Source organism: Misgurnus anguillicaudatus, chromosome 10 (assembly GCF_027580225.2).
Source record: "Misgurnus anguillicaudatus chromosome 10, ASM2758022v2, whole genome shotgun sequence".
In the NCBI taxonomy this organism is placed as follows: Eukaryota; Metazoa; Chordata; class Actinopteri; order Cypriniformes; family Cobitidae; genus Misgurnus; species Misgurnus anguillicaudatus.
Window position 1 is genome coordinate 25,944,547 of NC_073346.2, and position 19,060 is coordinate 25,963,606.

At 36.0% G+C, this 19,060-nt stretch overlaps 1 protein-coding gene across 2 annotated transcripts in view; it reads right to left on the minus strand.

Moving 5' to 3' along the window:
- The window catches only part of mroh1 (maestro heat-like repeat family member 1), a 45,182-nt gene that overhangs the window by 16,529 nt on the left and 9,593 nt on the right, over positions 1 to 19,060 (minus strand). The window contains exons 10-26 of one of the 2 annotated variants that reach the window (XM_073872240.1): positions 17,184 to 17,262; positions 14,711 to 14,824; positions 14,498 to 14,571; positions 12,044 to 12,166; positions 11,309 to 11,416; positions 9,181 to 9,325; positions 8,660 to 8,703; positions 8,153 to 8,295; positions 6,649 to 6,700; positions 6,141 to 6,248; positions 5,893 to 6,012; positions 3,541 to 3,663; positions 3,052 to 3,198; positions 2,353 to 2,379; positions 1,511 to 1,633; positions 562 to 641; positions 295 to 433 (exon numbers count right to left, since the gene is read on the minus strand). In XM_073872240.1, the coding sequence (XP_073728341.1) occupies positions 295 to 433; positions 562 to 641; positions 1,511 to 1,633; positions 2,353 to 2,379; positions 3,052 to 3,198; positions 3,541 to 3,663; positions 5,893 to 6,012; positions 6,141 to 6,248; positions 6,649 to 6,700; positions 8,153 to 8,295; positions 8,660 to 8,703; positions 9,181 to 9,325; positions 11,309 to 11,416; positions 12,044 to 12,166; positions 14,498 to 14,571; positions 14,711 to 14,824; positions 17,184 to 17,262 (1,749 nt within the window). The remainder of the gene's footprint in view (positions 1 to 294; positions 434 to 561; positions 642 to 1,510; positions 1,634 to 2,352; positions 2,380 to 3,051; positions 3,199 to 3,540; positions 3,664 to 5,892; positions 6,013 to 6,140; positions 6,249 to 6,648; positions 6,701 to 8,152; positions 8,296 to 8,659; positions 8,704 to 9,180; positions 9,326 to 11,308; positions 11,417 to 12,043; positions 12,167 to 14,497; positions 14,572 to 14,710; positions 14,825 to 17,183; positions 17,263 to 19,060) is intronic. The other variant, XM_073872241.1, reaches the window with a different exon arrangement.

Consider the following 19,060-nt stretch of genomic DNA (forward strand, 5'->3'; position numbering starts at 1 on the left):
CAGATTTTCATGATATGTCCCCTTTTAAAATAAAATAAACAGCATTTTAGGTTCACTCACAAAGTGAAAACTGTGGCTTTCAAAACATCCTGAAATTGGCATAAATTGGCTAAACTAATATTGTGATATGTTACGGGTGGGACTATCTGTTTGTTCAACCAATGGATGATAAAGGGAATGTTTCCTGTGATTCACTTTCCTGTGATTTGGTTTGGTGATGCTAGTGGCACAGGAACTACACACTAAACACAGACATTTGCAGGGATTTGAAGATATAATACATTTTACACTGACCTCTCTCTGCTGTGGATCCAAGGCGTCTTCATCTTTCCCTTTATCTGGCGTGTCCGGAGTAGGAAGCCCATAAATTCCATTTACACACGTTCTCAGCAACTCAAAATTTTCGTTTTCTGTTAAAGGAGGGTCTAAATTTATGAAGGTTTGAGTCAAGTTTTGTTAAATCACTTCTCTGAATTACAATCCTGATCTTTACAGTGGCATACAAGAGTCACTTATGCATTTCCATTTACTGATGAGATATAAAATAACATGACAGGATACATGAGATTGGCACATGTGGTCAAAACTAGATAGCGAACAGGGGTCCGCATGACATCTGCTGGTTCAGCTTTGATAAAATCCTGCAGTAAAACAAGAGACATGTTCATTTTCTATGTGATCCAACAGTCTTAAAGGGACACTCCACTTTTTTTGAAAATATGCTAAATTTCCAGCTCCCCTAGAGTTAAACATTTGATTTTTACCTTTTTGGAAAAAAATAAAAATAATCAAAGAGTTTCGATATTTTTCCTATTTAAAACTTGACTCTTCTGTAGTTACATCGTGTACTACTAAGACCGACAGAAAATTAAAAAAATGTGATTTTCTAGGCAAATATGGCAAGGAACTATACTCTTATTCTGGCATAATAATCAAGGACTTTGCTGATGTAACATGGCTGCAGCAGGCGCAATGATATTACGCAGCAGCCAAAAATAGTCCCCTTAGTAACTTTCAATGGCAGGGGACTATTTTCAGGCAGTGCGTAATATCACTACGCCTGCTGCTGTTTAACTCTAGGGGAGCTAGAAGATGAGTATATTTTCAAAAAAGTGGAGTGTCCCTTTAACAGCAGTGAAAATATGCCTCGTTTGCAAATAATTACTTAAAATTGAAATTTATTTCAAAATGTCTGTTGTACGTTTTCTTTCCCTTTAATTTTCCATAGGTTTCTGCAAAACCTGATGGTCCATGTTATATTTCTTATTCTCTCACATCATAACTTTTTTTGCTGTACCCTACTGCGTTAACAAATACATATAAGTGCTTTGTAAATAGATACAGGTAGATATAACATTTGATGCATTTAAATGTCATTTAATGACTCCAGGATGATCACAGAATAGTATATCTTTTAAACAGTGGCAAATTAAACTTCAAGGTGGAGCAATGTACATTATAACCCTGGTGAAAATTGTAAAGCTAGTAAAATTTTAATTAAGTTTCCTACCGTCATAACACCCATCAGCTCATGTTTGCGGGAGAACTGGAAACCCTGTTTACGGACAGAAGTGCTGATCGCCTTTGCAATGAGTCCAACGCTGTGGATAAGACTGAGTTTCATAGTGAGGTCCTATAAAGTGCCAACAAAACAGACAAAAATAAAGAGAGACAGACACACACAAACTGTGGTTACAGAACAGTGCAAATGTCAATCAAATAACACAAGCAAATCGAATTAAACCTAGCACTCCCAGTACAAGCCAGCCAACCTCTGTCAGTATTACAACCTAACCAGGATTTGTTATCCTGGTCATGGTTGCTACACAGCATGCTCATTACAAAATCATTTGTGTGTTAATCATCTTAAAAATCTCAACTCAGTACAATGCTATTAAGATCATAAAATCACAATCCGCAACCATGTAATTGTAAATCAGTGAAAAAGTGGTTGAAGAAACTTGCTGGTGTAAATCAGAATTGGTGAATTAAAGCCACCTAAGATCCAGAAAGGCCAGAAAACCAAGTAAATAAGACTGTGTTTAGTAAGACAAACGTTATCAAGTTAGAGAGCATTTTTTGACCTTCTCAAAAGCCATTCAACTTTAAAGCTATCATCTTATAAATTACTGTTTAAATCAAACCTTATAAAACACTGTATACAAATCTTGTGAGTTGTATACATAAACTTGCAAATATCAGTGTACATTCTCAGTATGATATATGGTTTTCTGAGAAGCTCAAAGGGTTATACAATAAAGTTTTTGATTGCAGAAGCAAGACTGAAGAGAAAGAAGTGAGGAAAAATGTAAGGGTCAGAGAAGGTCCTTATGAAGCTTCCCTTCACGGTACCTTGGTCTCTACTTTTATTCCCAGAACCTGTACGACAATAAATGTAATAATCCAGTTTAATTCACAAACATGATCCTTTTTTTTTTTTATAAACAATCAATACCTCTTTTATGATAATGGTGTACATTAAGATTTATTTTGAAATTGCTTTGTACTTTAAACATAGCCCTGGTATACTGTAAAATAAATTGTAATAAAATGACTAACATGGTTCTGTTACAGTAAAATGATATTCAAACAGCAATATGTAGTATGAATAACATCAAGATACAGCATGAATCAGCACTTAAAAGAAAATTAATGATCCTTGGCATTAAAATCACTTGGATCGAACTGTCAAATAACTGCTGACTTTAAAGCAACCAAGTGTGAATGTATCAGGACGTTCCGAGGACATATTTAGCAACAAAACCCTGGCACAAACTGCATATTTTAGCTGTTTTTCAATGTCATCAAACTACAAAGAAATGATTAATGTATTAATTTTGAGACTATCAATTAAATATTTACCTGACACAACAGAATTACAAACATGTGAACATTTCAATACACTAAAAATGATTACACCAAAAATAAAAGTTATTATATATTAAGAAATATAATCAGGATCAAGTTCAATTTTTGGTCACCAAACTAGTTGTTGGGTTGTCTGAAGAATTTAACTTGTCTTTTTACTTGAATGCGACCCCATGTATTTACCTTGGTGTTAAAGTGCTTGGAGATGTTATGGAGAATGTCACAATCAAGGCGAGTGAGGAGTTGATCTTCTGGTGCGTTTAGTGCCACGTATCCATAACATAAAATCAGTGTGCTTTTAATTTTCTCCACATCAACATCATTTTTATCCTGGAAAACAAGATAGTATGTGAATATGGTAACACAATTGGAGGTTACAATATTAGGGAGACATTCATGCATTTTGCTGACACTTTTCCTCCAAACAAATCTACAACCTCTTGTTTTATAACGCCATAAAATTAACCCCATGATTTTGCCGTTCCTGTAGCTCACGACACGTGGTACAGCAGTGAGCTTGCAACACCTGTGTTGTGTGTTTGATTCTTGCAAAACACATGAACTGACACAATGAACATCTGGCAAATGCATACATGTAAATGTTGAGCTGCAGGAAAAAAGTAGACATTTTGGATTTGCACTTTGGGAGAAGCATAACAAATCTCGACCTACTTTGAGAAGACTAAATATCCCTGAGGCTTTCCTGAAAGTGTCAGATTTCCCAAACTCTTCCAAGTTTTTGAGAGTGCCATCAAGATGGCTGCTAGCACACAGCCCAATTCCCATTGCAACACCCTGTAAAAACAATTATTGTTGGTTACTCCCATTATGGTGAATTGGAGACTTTTAGATGACTGCTAAAGCTTCACATTTTCAAACAGTGGATTTTTACCATACAACCCCAAATCAGAAAAGTTGGGACACTGTAGAAATTGTGAGTAAAAAAGGAATGGAATAATTTACTAATCTCATAAACTTATATTTTATTCACAATAGAATATAGATAACATATCAAATGTAGAAAGTGAGACATTTTAAAATGTCATATCAAATATTGGCTCATTTTGGATTTCATTAGAGCTACACATTCCCAAAAAAAATTGGGACAGGTAGCAATAAGAGGCCGGAAAAGTTAAATGTACATATAAGGAACAGCTGGAGGAGGACCAATGTTTAGGAATAGGAATGTTGTCCCATTCTTGTCTAAAACAGGCTTCTAGTTGCTCAACTGTCTTAGGTCTTCTTTGTCGCATCTTCATCTTTATGAAGCGCCAAATGTTTTCTATGGGTGAAAGATCTGGATTGCAGGCTGGCCATTTCAGTACCTGGATCCTTCTTCTACGCAGCCATGATGTTGTAATTGATGCAGTATGTGGTCTGGCATTGTCATGTTGGAAAATGCAAGGTCTTCCCTGAAAGAGACGACATCTGAATGGGATCATGTGTATCTAGAACTTGGATAAACCTTTCAGCAATGATGGTGCCTTTCCAGATGTGTAAGCTGCCCATGCCACACGCACTCATGCCACCCAAAACCATCAGTGATGCAGGTTTCTGAAATGAGCGCTAATAACAACTTGGGTTGTCATTGTCCTGTTTAGTCCGGATGAAATGGCGTCCCAGTTTTTCAAAAAGAACTTCAAATTTTAATTCGTTGGACCACAGAACAGTTTTTCACTTTGCCACAGTCCATTTTATATGAGCCGTGCCCAGGGAAAACGCCGGTGCTTCTGGATCATGTTTAGATATGGCTTCTTTTTTGACAAATAGAGTTTTAGCTGGCAACGCCGAATGACACGGTGGATTGTGTTCACTAACAATGTTTTCTGGAAGTATTCCTGAGCCCATGTTATGATTTCCATTACAGTAGCATTCCTGTATGTGATGCAGTGCCGTCTAAGGGCCCGAAGATCACGGGCATCAAGTATGGTTTTCCAGCCTTGACCCTTACGCACAGAGATTGTTCCAGATTCTCTTTGGATGATATTATGCACTGTAGATGATGAGAACTTCAAACTCTTTGCAATTTTTCTCTGAGAAACTCAGAAAACCTTATTTTCGCTGCAGCATTGGGGGAATTGGTGATTCTCTGCCCATCTTGACATCTGAGAGACACTGCCACTCTGAGAGGCTCTTTTTATGCCCAATCATGTTGCCAGTTGACCTAATAAGTTGCAAATTGGTCCTTCAACTGTTCCTTATATGTACATCCAAATTTTCTGGCCTCTTATTGCTACCTGTCCCAACTTTTTTTGTAATGTGTAGCTCTCATGAAATCCAAAATGAGCCAATATTTGGCATGACATTTCAAAATTTCTTACTTTCAACATTTGATATGTTATCTATATTCTACTGTGAATCAAATATGAGTTTATGAGATTTGTAAATTATTCCATTCCTTTTTTCCTCAAAATTTCTACAGTCTCGCAACTTTTTCTGATTTGGGGTTGTTGATTTACTATTAACAATGAGAAGATCTGTATTTTCAGTCATATTAACTGTGTGAATATTGACATAATGCTACATTATAGTACAGTAGAAGAATAATCTTACCTTTTATTAAAGATGGCACAGAATTGTTGACTAGTATTCCACATACAGACTGTTAAGGTCACCTCGTTTATTGACTTGCTTTTACAATATTTTGTTTTAGCTTTCAAAATTTGTTTTATGAGAATGAACATAAAATGTTCCATCAAAGAAAGATCAACTTTTAAAAACAGTCTATATGGGTTTAAAGGGACACTCCACTTTTTTGAAAATATGCTAATTTCCCAGCTCCCCTAAACATTTGATTTTTACCGTTTTGGAATCCATTCAGCTGATCTCCGGGTCTGGCGATACCATTTTTAGCATAGCTAAGCACAATCCTTAGAATCTGATTAGACCATATTTTGAGCATATTTTCAAAAAAAAGGGAATATTTTCAAAAAAAGGGGAATGTCCCTTTTAGACCAATTAGTCGACTAGTCTTTGAGACAACCCAACAACTAGTCAATTTAAAAATCTTAAAGACAAACACACCGTTCTTTCGATTGCCTCATTGTGGCGAGCGTTGATCAGGATCTCCTGTAGCTGTTTTCTGACCAGTTCTTTATTACAGCACTGCTGAAGAATCGTACCAATACACCTGTACAAAAAACTCTAAACACAAGAGATTCACAAGCTGAATCTGATTCTCTGACATTGTTTATCCATTATATACACAACATATATAAAAACAAAATAATTACTAAAATGGTAATACTACTTATAAAAAAATAGAAACACACCTTCTCCTCCAGTGAGCTGTTGTACGTAGGAAGATATCGTGTGGCTTCACCTGCAAGCTGAGCGATCCACTTCCCATCATCAATGACTGCCAGGGTTTTAGACAGGAGCTTCATCACAATTAAAAAGCAACAACTTGTTAAATCACCATAAGCAGAGCTTTCTCTTCTTTAATGCTAGAAGTCTTCACATTTGTGACCCAGTCTGTAAAAACCCAGCATAAGTCATTTTTTGCGATTACTGTTTGCTTTACTGGGTTTTCTACATAAAATTACAGTATGTTGTAAAGAACATTCTGTAAAGACTTAACCTTGATATCTTGTATACTGACTGAGTAAGGTTATGTCAAAGATTGAAGTTGATGTAAATTCAATGATTGAAATCAAACTTTGATGCTCCTAATCTCATCGTGAGCGACAGGGTCACATTTGTACAACTTCATTAAATATCCCTCGACCATATTGTTCGTCCTTTCTTCCAAATGACAGACTCATATACAATCAAACAAACCTGAAGTAAACTTTCTTCCCAATTCTTTTGGTCCAAAGACTCTTCTGATTTTTCTGGTAAAAAACAGAGCAATAAGATTTAGAGATGATGCCATACTGTACACCACACTATGGAAAAAGCAAGTAAATGTAATAAGATATCCAATATAGAAGTTTAAAGCTATCCCATTTAACTATCTTGGAAAAGTTTAGAAATGCAAAATCTGATTTCATTTTCTTAGATATGATTTTGGCTAAATCTTGGAAACATCTGGTTGTCTCCATGGACAGGTGGTTGTGGTTTAAGAGAACACTTATCTGAAACTGGAACCTGGCAGTAAAAATCAAGAACTTTGAAACTAGAACAAGATCCACAACTTCTAAAGAGAGTCAACTTAAGCTTTTATAGTTTATGACCTCTTTGTTGGGTTCTAAAGTAAGAATGAGTAAATAAACCAATAACCCTAAACAGTTATAGTCTACTCAAAACATTTTAGTTTTACTTGTTAATTTTATTTAATTGTACATGTTTTATCATTGTTTAAAATGTTAGCATACATAAAAGTAGCCAAGCTAATATAAAAAATATGTAATAAATTTATATTAAAATTGAAGCTATTAATAGAATGTGCTGTGGTGGGCACCATGTTGAAGACCACTGCTTTAGAGAAATGATAAGAAAATTATGTTGGTTTTTTTGGCATTTTATCACCCAGCTTCTTAAGGTCTGTTAATAATGCTTTATAATCAGTATTGAATGAGTTTCCATCTATTCTAGGCTCTTATAGTCTGCTTTCTCTTCATTATTTTGTCTTGTATACGTTTTTGTTTTGTAATGAAAGAAATTAATATGCTATTCATATACAAGTCAATATGTACATGCATAACATTCCAAGTTCTTTCATTACAAATGAAATTCATTTATTGATCTCCACAAGCTACTTTCAAACATTCAGACAAATGCTTTTTAATTAAAAGGGTTTTCAAGATCAGAAAAAAAAATTTCGTCACAACATGTATGTAGCCCGTCACGTGTGTGTGGTTTGTAATTTCAAAATATGTGTTCTGCGCGTCGAGTGAACCTATGTGCATCACGTGTCCAGTCAAAACAACTGCCCGCTGCAGACGCGTCTAAAGGGTTTATGATAAAAGAGATGCTCGCGTTTGCCAAATATTCCCATAATCTCATGCATAATCAGAGTTTACTGTTAAAGGAGTGTCTTGAGTGTATTTTGTGAACGTGAACGCAGCAGGCACTTATTTTGACAAAACACGCGATGCACATGGTTCACATGACGCAACACATATTTTGAAAACACGAGCAACACACATGACACTCTGAACACTTATTTTAAATTTGCGCCCCTCAAATGAGCAGTCACGAGCTGCCACTGAATAATAATATTTATAAATAATTATTAAGGTCTGTTAAAGTGTGTTTGAATAATTATAATACTTAATATTAATAATAATTAATAATAAAATTTCTTGGAAATTTACATTTCTATAAGGAACACTGTAACCAATCTTCAAGGTAATCGAGTAACTTTGGAATTTGGTCGTCCCATAGTAGTTTGACTTTAGGGTGAATGTTAGGGCTTATTGCATTGAGCAGACTCAGAGAGGGAGCGCCGTGCCCACGACATCGAAATGGGAACGAGGCATTAACCTGAGAAACACAACACATATTAATTTCCGTTGGTAGTAAATCAATCAGATAAGAATGAATCAAAGGCAAAAAAAATAAATAAAAAATAATAATAATAATAATAAATTATATATATATATATATATATATATATATATATATATATATATATATATATATATATATATATATATATATATATATATATATATATATATATATATATATAAAATAAAAGTATACAGTATAAGAAAACATGGGCTTCATTGGACACTTCCTAGCAATACAACTTCAGCTATATCATGCGATTAACTATTGTGAATATTTAAATAAAGACTTTTCTTGTCCATCATGCAGTGAAAGTCACTTTAAATTCAATACTTACCAAGAGCCTTATCATCAGAATATATTGTGAGGGAAGATTGGAGCCTGCAGAACGAAACAAAAAAATGGAAAGAGAGAGAGACAGTGATAGAAAGACAGAAAGAGGGCAGACCAGGGTAACCCATTAGTGCAGCACATGATCCAAAAGCATTACAAATAACGAATAAATAATCACTGAGCCTGGGACTTATTTATCCTGCTAGAGTTCAATTTAATCTTTGTCAGCGTAAGAAACAATTACCCTCTGCCCCACAAACCTAATTCAGATAATAAATACCACTTTTCATTTAACTAATTAGAACCAGATACCCAAGCAAACGACCTGCAATGAAAACAAAACGTCTGTAAGTGAAAACTAGTTTAAAGCCAATGTTTAATCACTCCTGCTGGCTTTGCCGCAGTGCTGAAGAGACATACAGTGTGATTTCTGAGTTCCTTTGGGTCAGACGGTCTTCAATAACCGAGTGCCTGCGACTAAGATCATTGATGACATCATGATCATGTGTGTATGTGTGCACGCACCTTGTGCATTGAAGTCGATGATAAAGCTGGGTTCTTGTGCTGCTCGTTTTTTATTGGCCAGCAGAATTAAACTCTTGCACAGGGGGGTTGTGGCATTGGAATACTGGTTTGGGGTCAGGTAGCAAAGCAGCATTGGCCACAGAACCTACACAAAAATAAACAATAACTCATTTGAGAGGTAATAGAAGTACAGCAAATCAAAGACAATCAGAAAGCACTGATAAAATCTAGTGTGATTGTTTTGAACATCACATCATGTAGGGGAGGGGAGAGATGTGCCACCTCTTTAATCCAAACCATCATGCATAATCAGTCTCCTGACACTTTCCTGGTTATCATTCAAATGTGTTTGGAGAAGAACGGAGAAAGTCTCATCGGCACATAAACTGTCTTCCACTGTCTATTGTGGAGAGATGCATGTCAACTGCCTGTTGTTGATGTTGGGAAGCTCACAGGAAAGAAAGATCTAATGTCTCTCTAGATACTCAAGCTTACAAGCTGCAGTGCAGAGATGGGGCTGCTGACTTTGGCTGTGAGGATGATGTACTGTTAAAAGACTGTAAAGCTCATCTCTCAAAGTATGACAGAGATTTTCATTCAGTTGCCTTTAGGAGAAATGCCTTGCAGGAGTGGATGTGTGTAAATGTAGTGGGAGTGGGACTGACACAAGCATGAATGATAGGTGATAGGATCAATTTCTATGGCTGATTGTTAAAGTACATTTATGCCTTTGGCAAGTGCTTTTGCCTGAAGTGACTGAATTTAAGTACATTTAATGAGTGCATGAGTTAAACCCCTGACCTTTGTGTTGCCAGTGCCATGCTTTATCAGCTGAGCTACAGGAAAGCTACCAAGTTAATACCCTAAATGTCTTTATTTTAACAGACTGTCTTGGTTAATATTAAATTTTAAGAATAGTCTGATCAGATTACCAATGTGTGCATAAAAAATAAATATATAAGCACTTCTTTCTGGTGATACTGTATGTGAAACACCACCTCCCTCCCCAATCCTGAATCTAGAGGTTATATCCCCTGAATGGCAGCTTTCTTTACTGCATTACAAAATGAAAGCTGGACATTTATCAAGGTCAAGGGATATAAAAAATGACAGTGACATAGTCAATCATAACGTTGCCCTAAATGTGCCATAAGCATTTCACTGCATTGGACATCTGATCAGAAAAAAAATATCAGAACAAAAAATTTATGCTTGGCGTAGGGCTGTCACGGTTATGAAATTTGGCTTACGGTTAATTGTCTAATAAATTGTGCTGATTATAACAAATAATTGGCTGTTTTAGTGCTTTGACGATTATGATGATTAATCATCTGTTTTATTGCTTTGACATTTAATTTTCATAATTTGTTTTGCATGTTTATGAAATAATTTTCACACATAGTTGTAATTATTTAAAATAAATCTTTTGCGAGGTTTACCCGGCAGTAAATATTAATACATGTAACACATATTTAAAAGTAATCCGATAATGTCTCATTTGTACAGGCACTGCAGCTCCCCCTTGTGTATTTTAAAGAGATGTGCAATCATTGCGGTAAACTGAAATCATTGCGATGAGGTCAAACAATCGCAATGAGACAATTATTTAACTCTTTCCCCGCCATTGACGAGATATCTCGTCAATCAAGAGAAAACGCTTCCCATCCAATGACGAATATTTCCGCCCTTCCGCAACTTTTTAAAACCGGAAGTAATGCCCTATGGCAAGCTGCTGCATGTCTGTGTCTGTTTTAAAGATCGCTCTGAATGGGATCTCTATGAAAAGTCCGTCACAATAATGGAATTATCTCTGCTTTTTGCTCAAAATGTGGCGTTTTTGCAGAAACCTACCCATATTCAAAAGCTGATTACAAAAGAACTACTGAAGGTAGGATGAAACTTTTTTTTTGTTTGAAAGCAGAGGGTCTGTTCTTTCATTTGGTATATTGTATGTTTATATATTTGAAGAAGAACATTTTCTGGAAGGCATTAAACTTTTGTGAAAATCATGAAAAACGCTGGCACTGGCTGGCAAATTTTTTTTAAAACGCTGGCTGTGAAAGAGTTAATCATTGTGACAGCCCTAGCTTGGTGTATGCTTGTGTGTACTTGTGTTTTGTGTACTCACGTCAGTAAGCTGTCCCACCGTAGTAGTGAAAAGGTGCAGCGTGTTGTCACACATGCTTCGCAGAGCTTCATTGGTCACCTCTTCTGGGTCTGGTGGTCGCTGTCCTCGCTGTATAAACAGCGATACAAGTTATCACTCTCAGTTTAAAAGCTATGCTTAAAGTAAAAATAATTTACTTACTCTCGTGTTGTTACAAACCTGTATAAACCATATGTTCTGATGACCACAAAGAAAGATATATTGAGGAATGTTTGAAACCAAACTGATCATAAGCCCCATTCACTTCCATAGTAGGAAAAAAATAATACTATGAAAGTTAATGGGGCTCACGAAAGGTTTGATTACAAACATTCCTCAAAATATCTTCCTTTGTGTTCATCAGAACAAAGACATTTTACAGGTTTGTAACAACACGAGAGTGAGTAAATGATGACAGTATTTTCATTTTGGGGTAAACTACCCCTTTAAGATAACATCTGTTTAGGCCAACAAACTCAAATAAGAGAGTCAAAATGTAAATAAAAACACAAAACTGAGGTCTGGACTAGAACATAAAATAAAAAAACTTGAAGCGGATACTATTATTCAACACATTAGAATTAGTACTGTAAAAGTGTTAAAGCAATAAATTACATTAAATTATTCCTTACTAGAAGCTACACATTCATGCAAGAAATTGAGAGCAGGTTTGCAGTAAGACAATGAAGTTTGCTCTTTGGTAAAGTTTGTTCATACATTGCAAGTGTCTGGTAGAGCACAATGCTGGATGATAAATCGGACAAGCAGGTCTCCTCCATCCAGCTCCAAGTATCCATGATGAGCCATCGCACTGATCACCTGCACAACGCTCTTCTTTACCTGCACAGGTAAAAACTACCATTCTCACTCTTCTCCAAGCACTAAAACACCTGCAAATGTATTCTCCATCTTTATACATAAAGCTTAATGCTGATTATATGCATAATAGACATACAGTAATGTCCCAAAGTGATGTCCAACTTTAAACAATTGACATTGTTGCTCTTTATTCAAATATACTCTAAAAAAACAAACGGTGCTATAGACCAGTTCAAGAGATGTAAACAACACTGGTCCAGAAGCACTTCCTGTTTCCGTTTTTTAACACTAGATAAACGTTGGGATAAAATAAACCAACAGAACATATAAACCTGAATTAACTGAAGTTAAACAAACATCTTAAAGATAATAATATATGTAAAATAAAAAAATAACTGTCACAAACTGTAACAGGAAGTGTTTTTGGACCAGCGTTGTTTACATCATTTGAACTGGTCTATATAGCACCAAGACTGTTGCTTTGGATCGTGACCGTGGAGGAGCCATTTTTGGTGCCGTGTAGCGCCGGTGGGGCGCCTGTGTGGCGCCTGTGTGGAACCATATAGGGGCCATATAGCACCACTATAGCACCACATTTGGTTCTACATGGCACTATGTGGTTCTACACAGGTGCTTCACTGGTGCTTCACCAGTGCTATATGGCACTAAAAATGGTTCTTCTATGATTACGAGCAAAGAACCACTTTTGATGCTATATAGCACTGTTTGTTTTTAGAGTGTAAGATGCATTAAAATGTTGTATGCAAGTTTGTTTGAAATAAAAACTAAAGCTCAGCTTTGAGAAGAATTTAAGGTGGGTTGGCCAAAGTTTATTAAAGGGGCCATGGCATGAAAATATTTTTCCATGTTTAAGTGCTAAAATTGGGTCTCCAGTGCTTCTATCAACCTAGAAAATGTGAAAAAGATCAACCCAGTAACTTAGTTTTGGTAAACCATTCTCTGCAAGCACGTGAAAAATTAGGTCATTGAAATTTGGCTCTCCTTCTGATGTCATAAGGATCTTTTATTAAAATAATACCGCCCTTAATCTGCACTATCCAACCACGGCACAGCCATTTAGTGCAGAGAGAAAGAGAAAATAATTTACAGCACAATTGAGTTTTAATTGCAACGAACTACCATCATTGTGATCAGTGTTTGAATTTCATCAGCTCATTTGCATTTTAAATGACACACCCAAAACACCAAATTTTTGCACACACCAACAAAGTGGCCATTTTAACATGCTATAATAAATTATCTACATGGTATTTTGAGCTAAAACTTCACTTGTGCACTCTGGGGACACCAAAGATTTTTTTTTACATCTTATTAACAAAAGTCTTGTGACATGGCCCCTTTAAGAGACAGCCCAGGGCTATGACTACAAAATAATGCCACAAAGGAGAATGAACAAATACTAATAACAAAAAAAAACATCTTTTTTAATATATACTTTATTACCCATGTGTTTTTTTGGCTTTCTATGATTAGATTTATTTGATTTGAATAAAACAGATTCTCCAAAATGCTGCAGTTATTTTGGCCAATAAATACCGTAATAGTTTAGTGTTTTGTCCATTTTAGACCATACACTTCATATTTTGATGATTTAATTTAACTCGACGGGGCATTAGAAGCAAATATTGTACAAATCTCACCCCAAGGCATCACATTTGGCCACTACTTTGTATCATATTAGGAGAATATAAAGTCTAAGAGCACATAAATAAGGATATTTTTAAAGAGATAAAATGTTGCTGGATAACAAGGCACAACCTCCATGTCAGTCCACATCGGCTCATGTGAATCTTGCCATCAAAGCATTTTCATTTTTTAAAGGGGACATTTCACAAGACATTTTTAAGATGTAAGTCAAATCTTTGGTGTCCCCAGAGTAAGTATGTAAAGTTTTAGCTCAAAAATACCATATAGATAATTTATTACAGCATGTTAAAATTGCCACTTTGTAGGTGTGAGCAAAAATGTGCAATTTTTGGGTGTGTCCTTTAAAACACAAATAATCTGATCTCTGCACTAAATGGCAGTGCCGTGGTTGGATAGTGTAGATTAAGGGGCAGTATTATCCCATTCTGACATCACAAGGGGAGCCAAATTTCATTATCTATTTTTTACACATCCTTGCAGAGAATGGTTTACCAAAACTAAGTTCCTGAGTTGTTCTTTTTCACATTTTCTAGGTTGATAGAAGCACTGGGGACCCATTTATAGCACTTAAACATGGAAAAAAACTGATTTTTATGATATGTCCCCTTTAATTTTACACTTGAATTATGAAACAATTAGACATCAGGACTCCACTGTAAAGGAATATATACTGTATCAACGTACCTTATTGCTGTGGTCAGCCAAAGGTTGTCTGATGCTGGCAAGAATGAGAAGTTTTTTGGTTTCCATAGTGGAGGCTTAAAGGGATAGAGTACAACCATAAACCTTCAGGTCTGAACATGACCGACTCAGCAAAACGTTCAGATCTTTTTTCAAAAATAAGCCTGACAATCTGGATGAAGCAATAAAGCATTTGATTACATGTGTAAAACTCACTGGATGAGTTGATGAGGTGTTTGAGCACAGCCAGAGAGCCCATTCTGTTCCTCTCATTACTGTTCTCCAGCCTCTGGAGAACAAACGCCATCAGACGGTCGGGGAACGTGTTTGCTTTGGGCAAAAGCAGCCAAACATAAAAGCAAAAATTAGTGCAATTCATCACATTCGCCTTGCATTACCGTCATAGACTTTGACAGTGTTCTGAGCCAACAAATCAACCACCACAACTTATGTATATACATTAGGCAATGGTGTCTGGTTTTAATGTCTGGTAAATGATCCAGTATATTAATAGCCCATAGAAAGCCTTCATTGGCTTTTACACTGCTGCTGCGTTACCTAAACCAGAGGTCTTTTCATTTTTTTGGCCAGGGACCCCTTGGTGGATAAAGAAACAAAGCAGAACCCCAAAATTATATCAAACTGTCTATTTTAATGCATAGCCATGCCTATAATAGCATACATGCAGTCCAACAATAATGTATTTATAACCTTTGTAATGAAGCTTAGATTGCAAAGCCACTACAGTAACTGTTATTGATGTACAGGGTCATTTACTTACTACATTCAATTTATTTTAACTTAATCCTACTTAGTTAAAATGTTATTAAGAACAGTGTAAAGCGAAACATTTTATCTCAACTTAACTGCTGTTTAAAAGTTTCTTTTACAGTGTATTTCTGTTACACACACAATTTTTGATATTAAGTTTGAGATCAAAATATTACTGGCAGACCTCCTGCAGTACTACCATGAGACCCCTGTTGTATACCCCTGAGCTCAATACTGTAAATAGGTGTAATGGTTACTAACATAATTTCAAATTTCCTATGAATAAAACCAAAACAACACATTGAACATATGCTCGAGTAACCAAATATTTTCACAGCTGAATAATACACTGTTTAATATATAATGATTGACACAACTTCAAGACTCCTTACATCCCATTGAAACACATTTAACTTAAGTGAAAAAAAATTCAGCTGGTCTGTGTCACCCCAGATCTGCAGCAAACACATGACCATTCCATTTCATCTCACTGATTGGACAAGACATCTAGTCTGCACTTTAACCTAATCTCTCTTTAAACACATGACCATACAGCAGTCAGCTGACTGGAAATACAACCTTCTGCCAAGTTTATGTCCAAGAAAAGGTGCAACTCTCAATATTTAAAAAATAATGTGTCTGCATGGCTAGTAACACAGTGTTTTTGTTCGCCAGTGTTAATCCACTATAATGAATGCTGTACAATTTTATGTGCCATTCAGTGGCGGTTCTAGACAAATTTCACTAGGGGGGCCAAGGAGGGGCCAGTGTTTTACCAGAGGGGCACATTAAAAAATGGCAAGAAATTATATTTAAAGATTATAGGGGTGGTTACAGGAATTAGTTTAAGCCAGGACTATGCCTTAGTTTAATTAGGAAATATAACTAGTTAACAAACATGCCTTACTAAAAACAAAGGACACTGATGTATGGCATTGCTAGTTTTTTTGAGGTTGGACAGCTCTTACATTTATTTTAGTCTAGGACTAGTCCAATCCCTGTACGGGAAACCACCCCTTAAACTTTATTTTACTTTACATCAGCTCCCTTGTTCAGTAGTCATTGCACTGTGGTTAGGTAGTCTGCCATTATGCCAAACGTTAGTTACCTAAAAATTCCATACAACGCAAAAACCAGTGAGCATCGATGGTCCCTATGTTCCCTTACTGGAAATCACGTGACCTTTTCTAAAGCCCTCCAACCGAAAATCATGCGAGCCTACTCAATAAACTTTATGAAATGCAAACTTTTGTAAAGACAAACGTTTGTTTTAGTTTAAATATAAACACACATTGCTAGACAGTTAAGGACCACAATCTACTCAATATTTAAAATAATATTTATTTTAAATTGTAAAGATTTTTATATGTAACATTTAATAATATTCCTCCAATTTTATGCACGTATATGTAAGAACATAATTACAGCGTGTAAACTTTAAAAAGTTAGCGAGATTTTGGTTTTTCCGGTTGTTGATGAGTAACAGCTGTGAATGATCACAACGCGCCTCAGCAGCCACGTCACAGGAGAACAAGTGAACAGTGTCCAAATGTCAAGTGAGCTAGAGTCCTTACCAGTGCCCGAACCTGCATACACATTCACAACATCGGGAGATTGGGAACAAATTGAGACACTCGCCGAGCAGCACCCGCAGCCAGCAACAGTGCAGTGGTTGAGTGCGTCGCTCTAATTATCCCGTTTAGAACGTTGCGTCGCATAAGTTCCGCTTTTTGCGCTCGCGTGTAAAATCAAAATAAATGTATACTTTTTTATTTGGTCAGCACGGGGTGGCCACAGGGGTGGCCAGTGACATGTCTACAGAGGCACGGGCCACCCTTGGCCTCCGTGTAGAACCGCCACTGGTGCCATTTAATCTCAAATGAACCAAAAACAAAAATAAAGTGTAAAGGAGACCAACCAAGAATACTGAAGCATCGCAGCACCTCATTGTGGTTTTTCACAGTGGGAGGGTTTTTAAAGTCCAAAGGTGAACATATCTGAAGGAAAAAAGGATTTAAAGCAATATCAAAATACTGTATGAACTTTTTTTTTTCAATTTACTCATGGCAAAGCTCCAAAAAACATGTGTATCCATTAGTAATCCAAATTACTCCATAGGGTGGAATCTGATTGGTTGCATTCAACTGAAATTTTTTTGTTTTCTGTCACAAACATATTGTTTTGCATCAGAAGATATATATAAACCCACCAGTTATTCAGATTTTGTCATGTTTACCTCCGTATATGTCCCTGCCTGCAGTAAAAACTTTCAAGCTTTCAACATACAATAGACAAACTTTTATTGGTAGCACTTTATTTTACAGTATGTGTGCTTACCTTGAACATATGGTAAAAATGTTGTACTTGCAGACAAATGTGTGGTACTTACTTTTGAGTATCTACATGGTAATTAAATGGTATCATTACTGTACTTACCAGTGGTACATACTTGGCAGTTATTATGTACCTCTAAGTAAGTACTATGAATACTGTACTACACTGTAACTAACAAGAAACACTACTGTACTTACAAATTAATGTACAATATAAATGTTTATTACTTACATGTAAGTGTGGATTAATAACAGGTGCTTATACATATGATAACTAATAACAAACATTACTGTACTTACAAATTGTATGTACATGGTAAGTGTGTAGTACATACAGGCCAGTGTACATTAATGACAGCACATATAGTGTATGTATACTGAATTAACTAGAAACAAGAATGTACTACTGGTAAGTACAGTAATGATACAATTTAATTACCATGTAGATACTCAAAAGTAAGTACCACACATTTATGTGTAAGTACAACATATTTACCATGTATGTAAAAGGTAAGTACACATACTGTAACATAAAGTGCTACCCTTAGTTTATTTATGTAATTTTTTAACATAAAAAAAACAAAAATTTATTATTTTTTTGACATTGCATTTTATTTTGTGCGAAAATACCAAGGCATGTTAAAACATTGATTTTGACCATCTCTGTATTCACCTTAAGCCCAGAATACACTGCACGATATTTGTCCTCTATAAGATCATTACCTTATCACACTGTGCAACATGTATTGTTTAAACTCGGGTACGAGAGGCATGTAAACTGTACGATGATGACACGGAAGCTTCGGCGGCAGCGTCACACGTTGCGCAACGTTACCAGCATGCGCTCGTGGTAAACAAATACCGGGGCGCAGGTCGTAGCAGCAAACACACTGTGCGGTGATCATGCCGAATTTCTGACACTGTCAGAAAACTATCGTAGGCTATCTTTGGACGCAAGACAGGGAAAACGGCCGTCTTTGAACCTCTCTCATTGTACGACATAGGACCACCGATGGAGAGCCACGATCACAGAAATAGCGACGATTGTTTCACGATGGCAATCTTTCGTCTGGGACAGCCAATAATCGCGCAGTGTATCCCGGGCTTTAGGCACAGAAACACATGACGATTCTTATATCATTCGTTTCAGGAACCCTTTTTTCTATTATTAGAAAGTAAAAACAGACCATAATATCAAATTGCATGAGCGACAATGAGGCCAGTGCCAGGCAAGGCATGAAAATTGTGACTTTAGCCTGTTTTTTTCTGTTAAGATATGTTTTGTTTTATCACCAAAAAACAGCTTGTCCAATTTTTAGCCAAACTTCTGACAAGATATTAGTCCTATATGCGCATCATAAATTAGACCTTTTTTTTAAATAATTTTTTAAGAATGTAATTTATCACTAACATGTTTGACATTACTCATTCAAGATATCAAGGTGATATTTCACCAAATGTT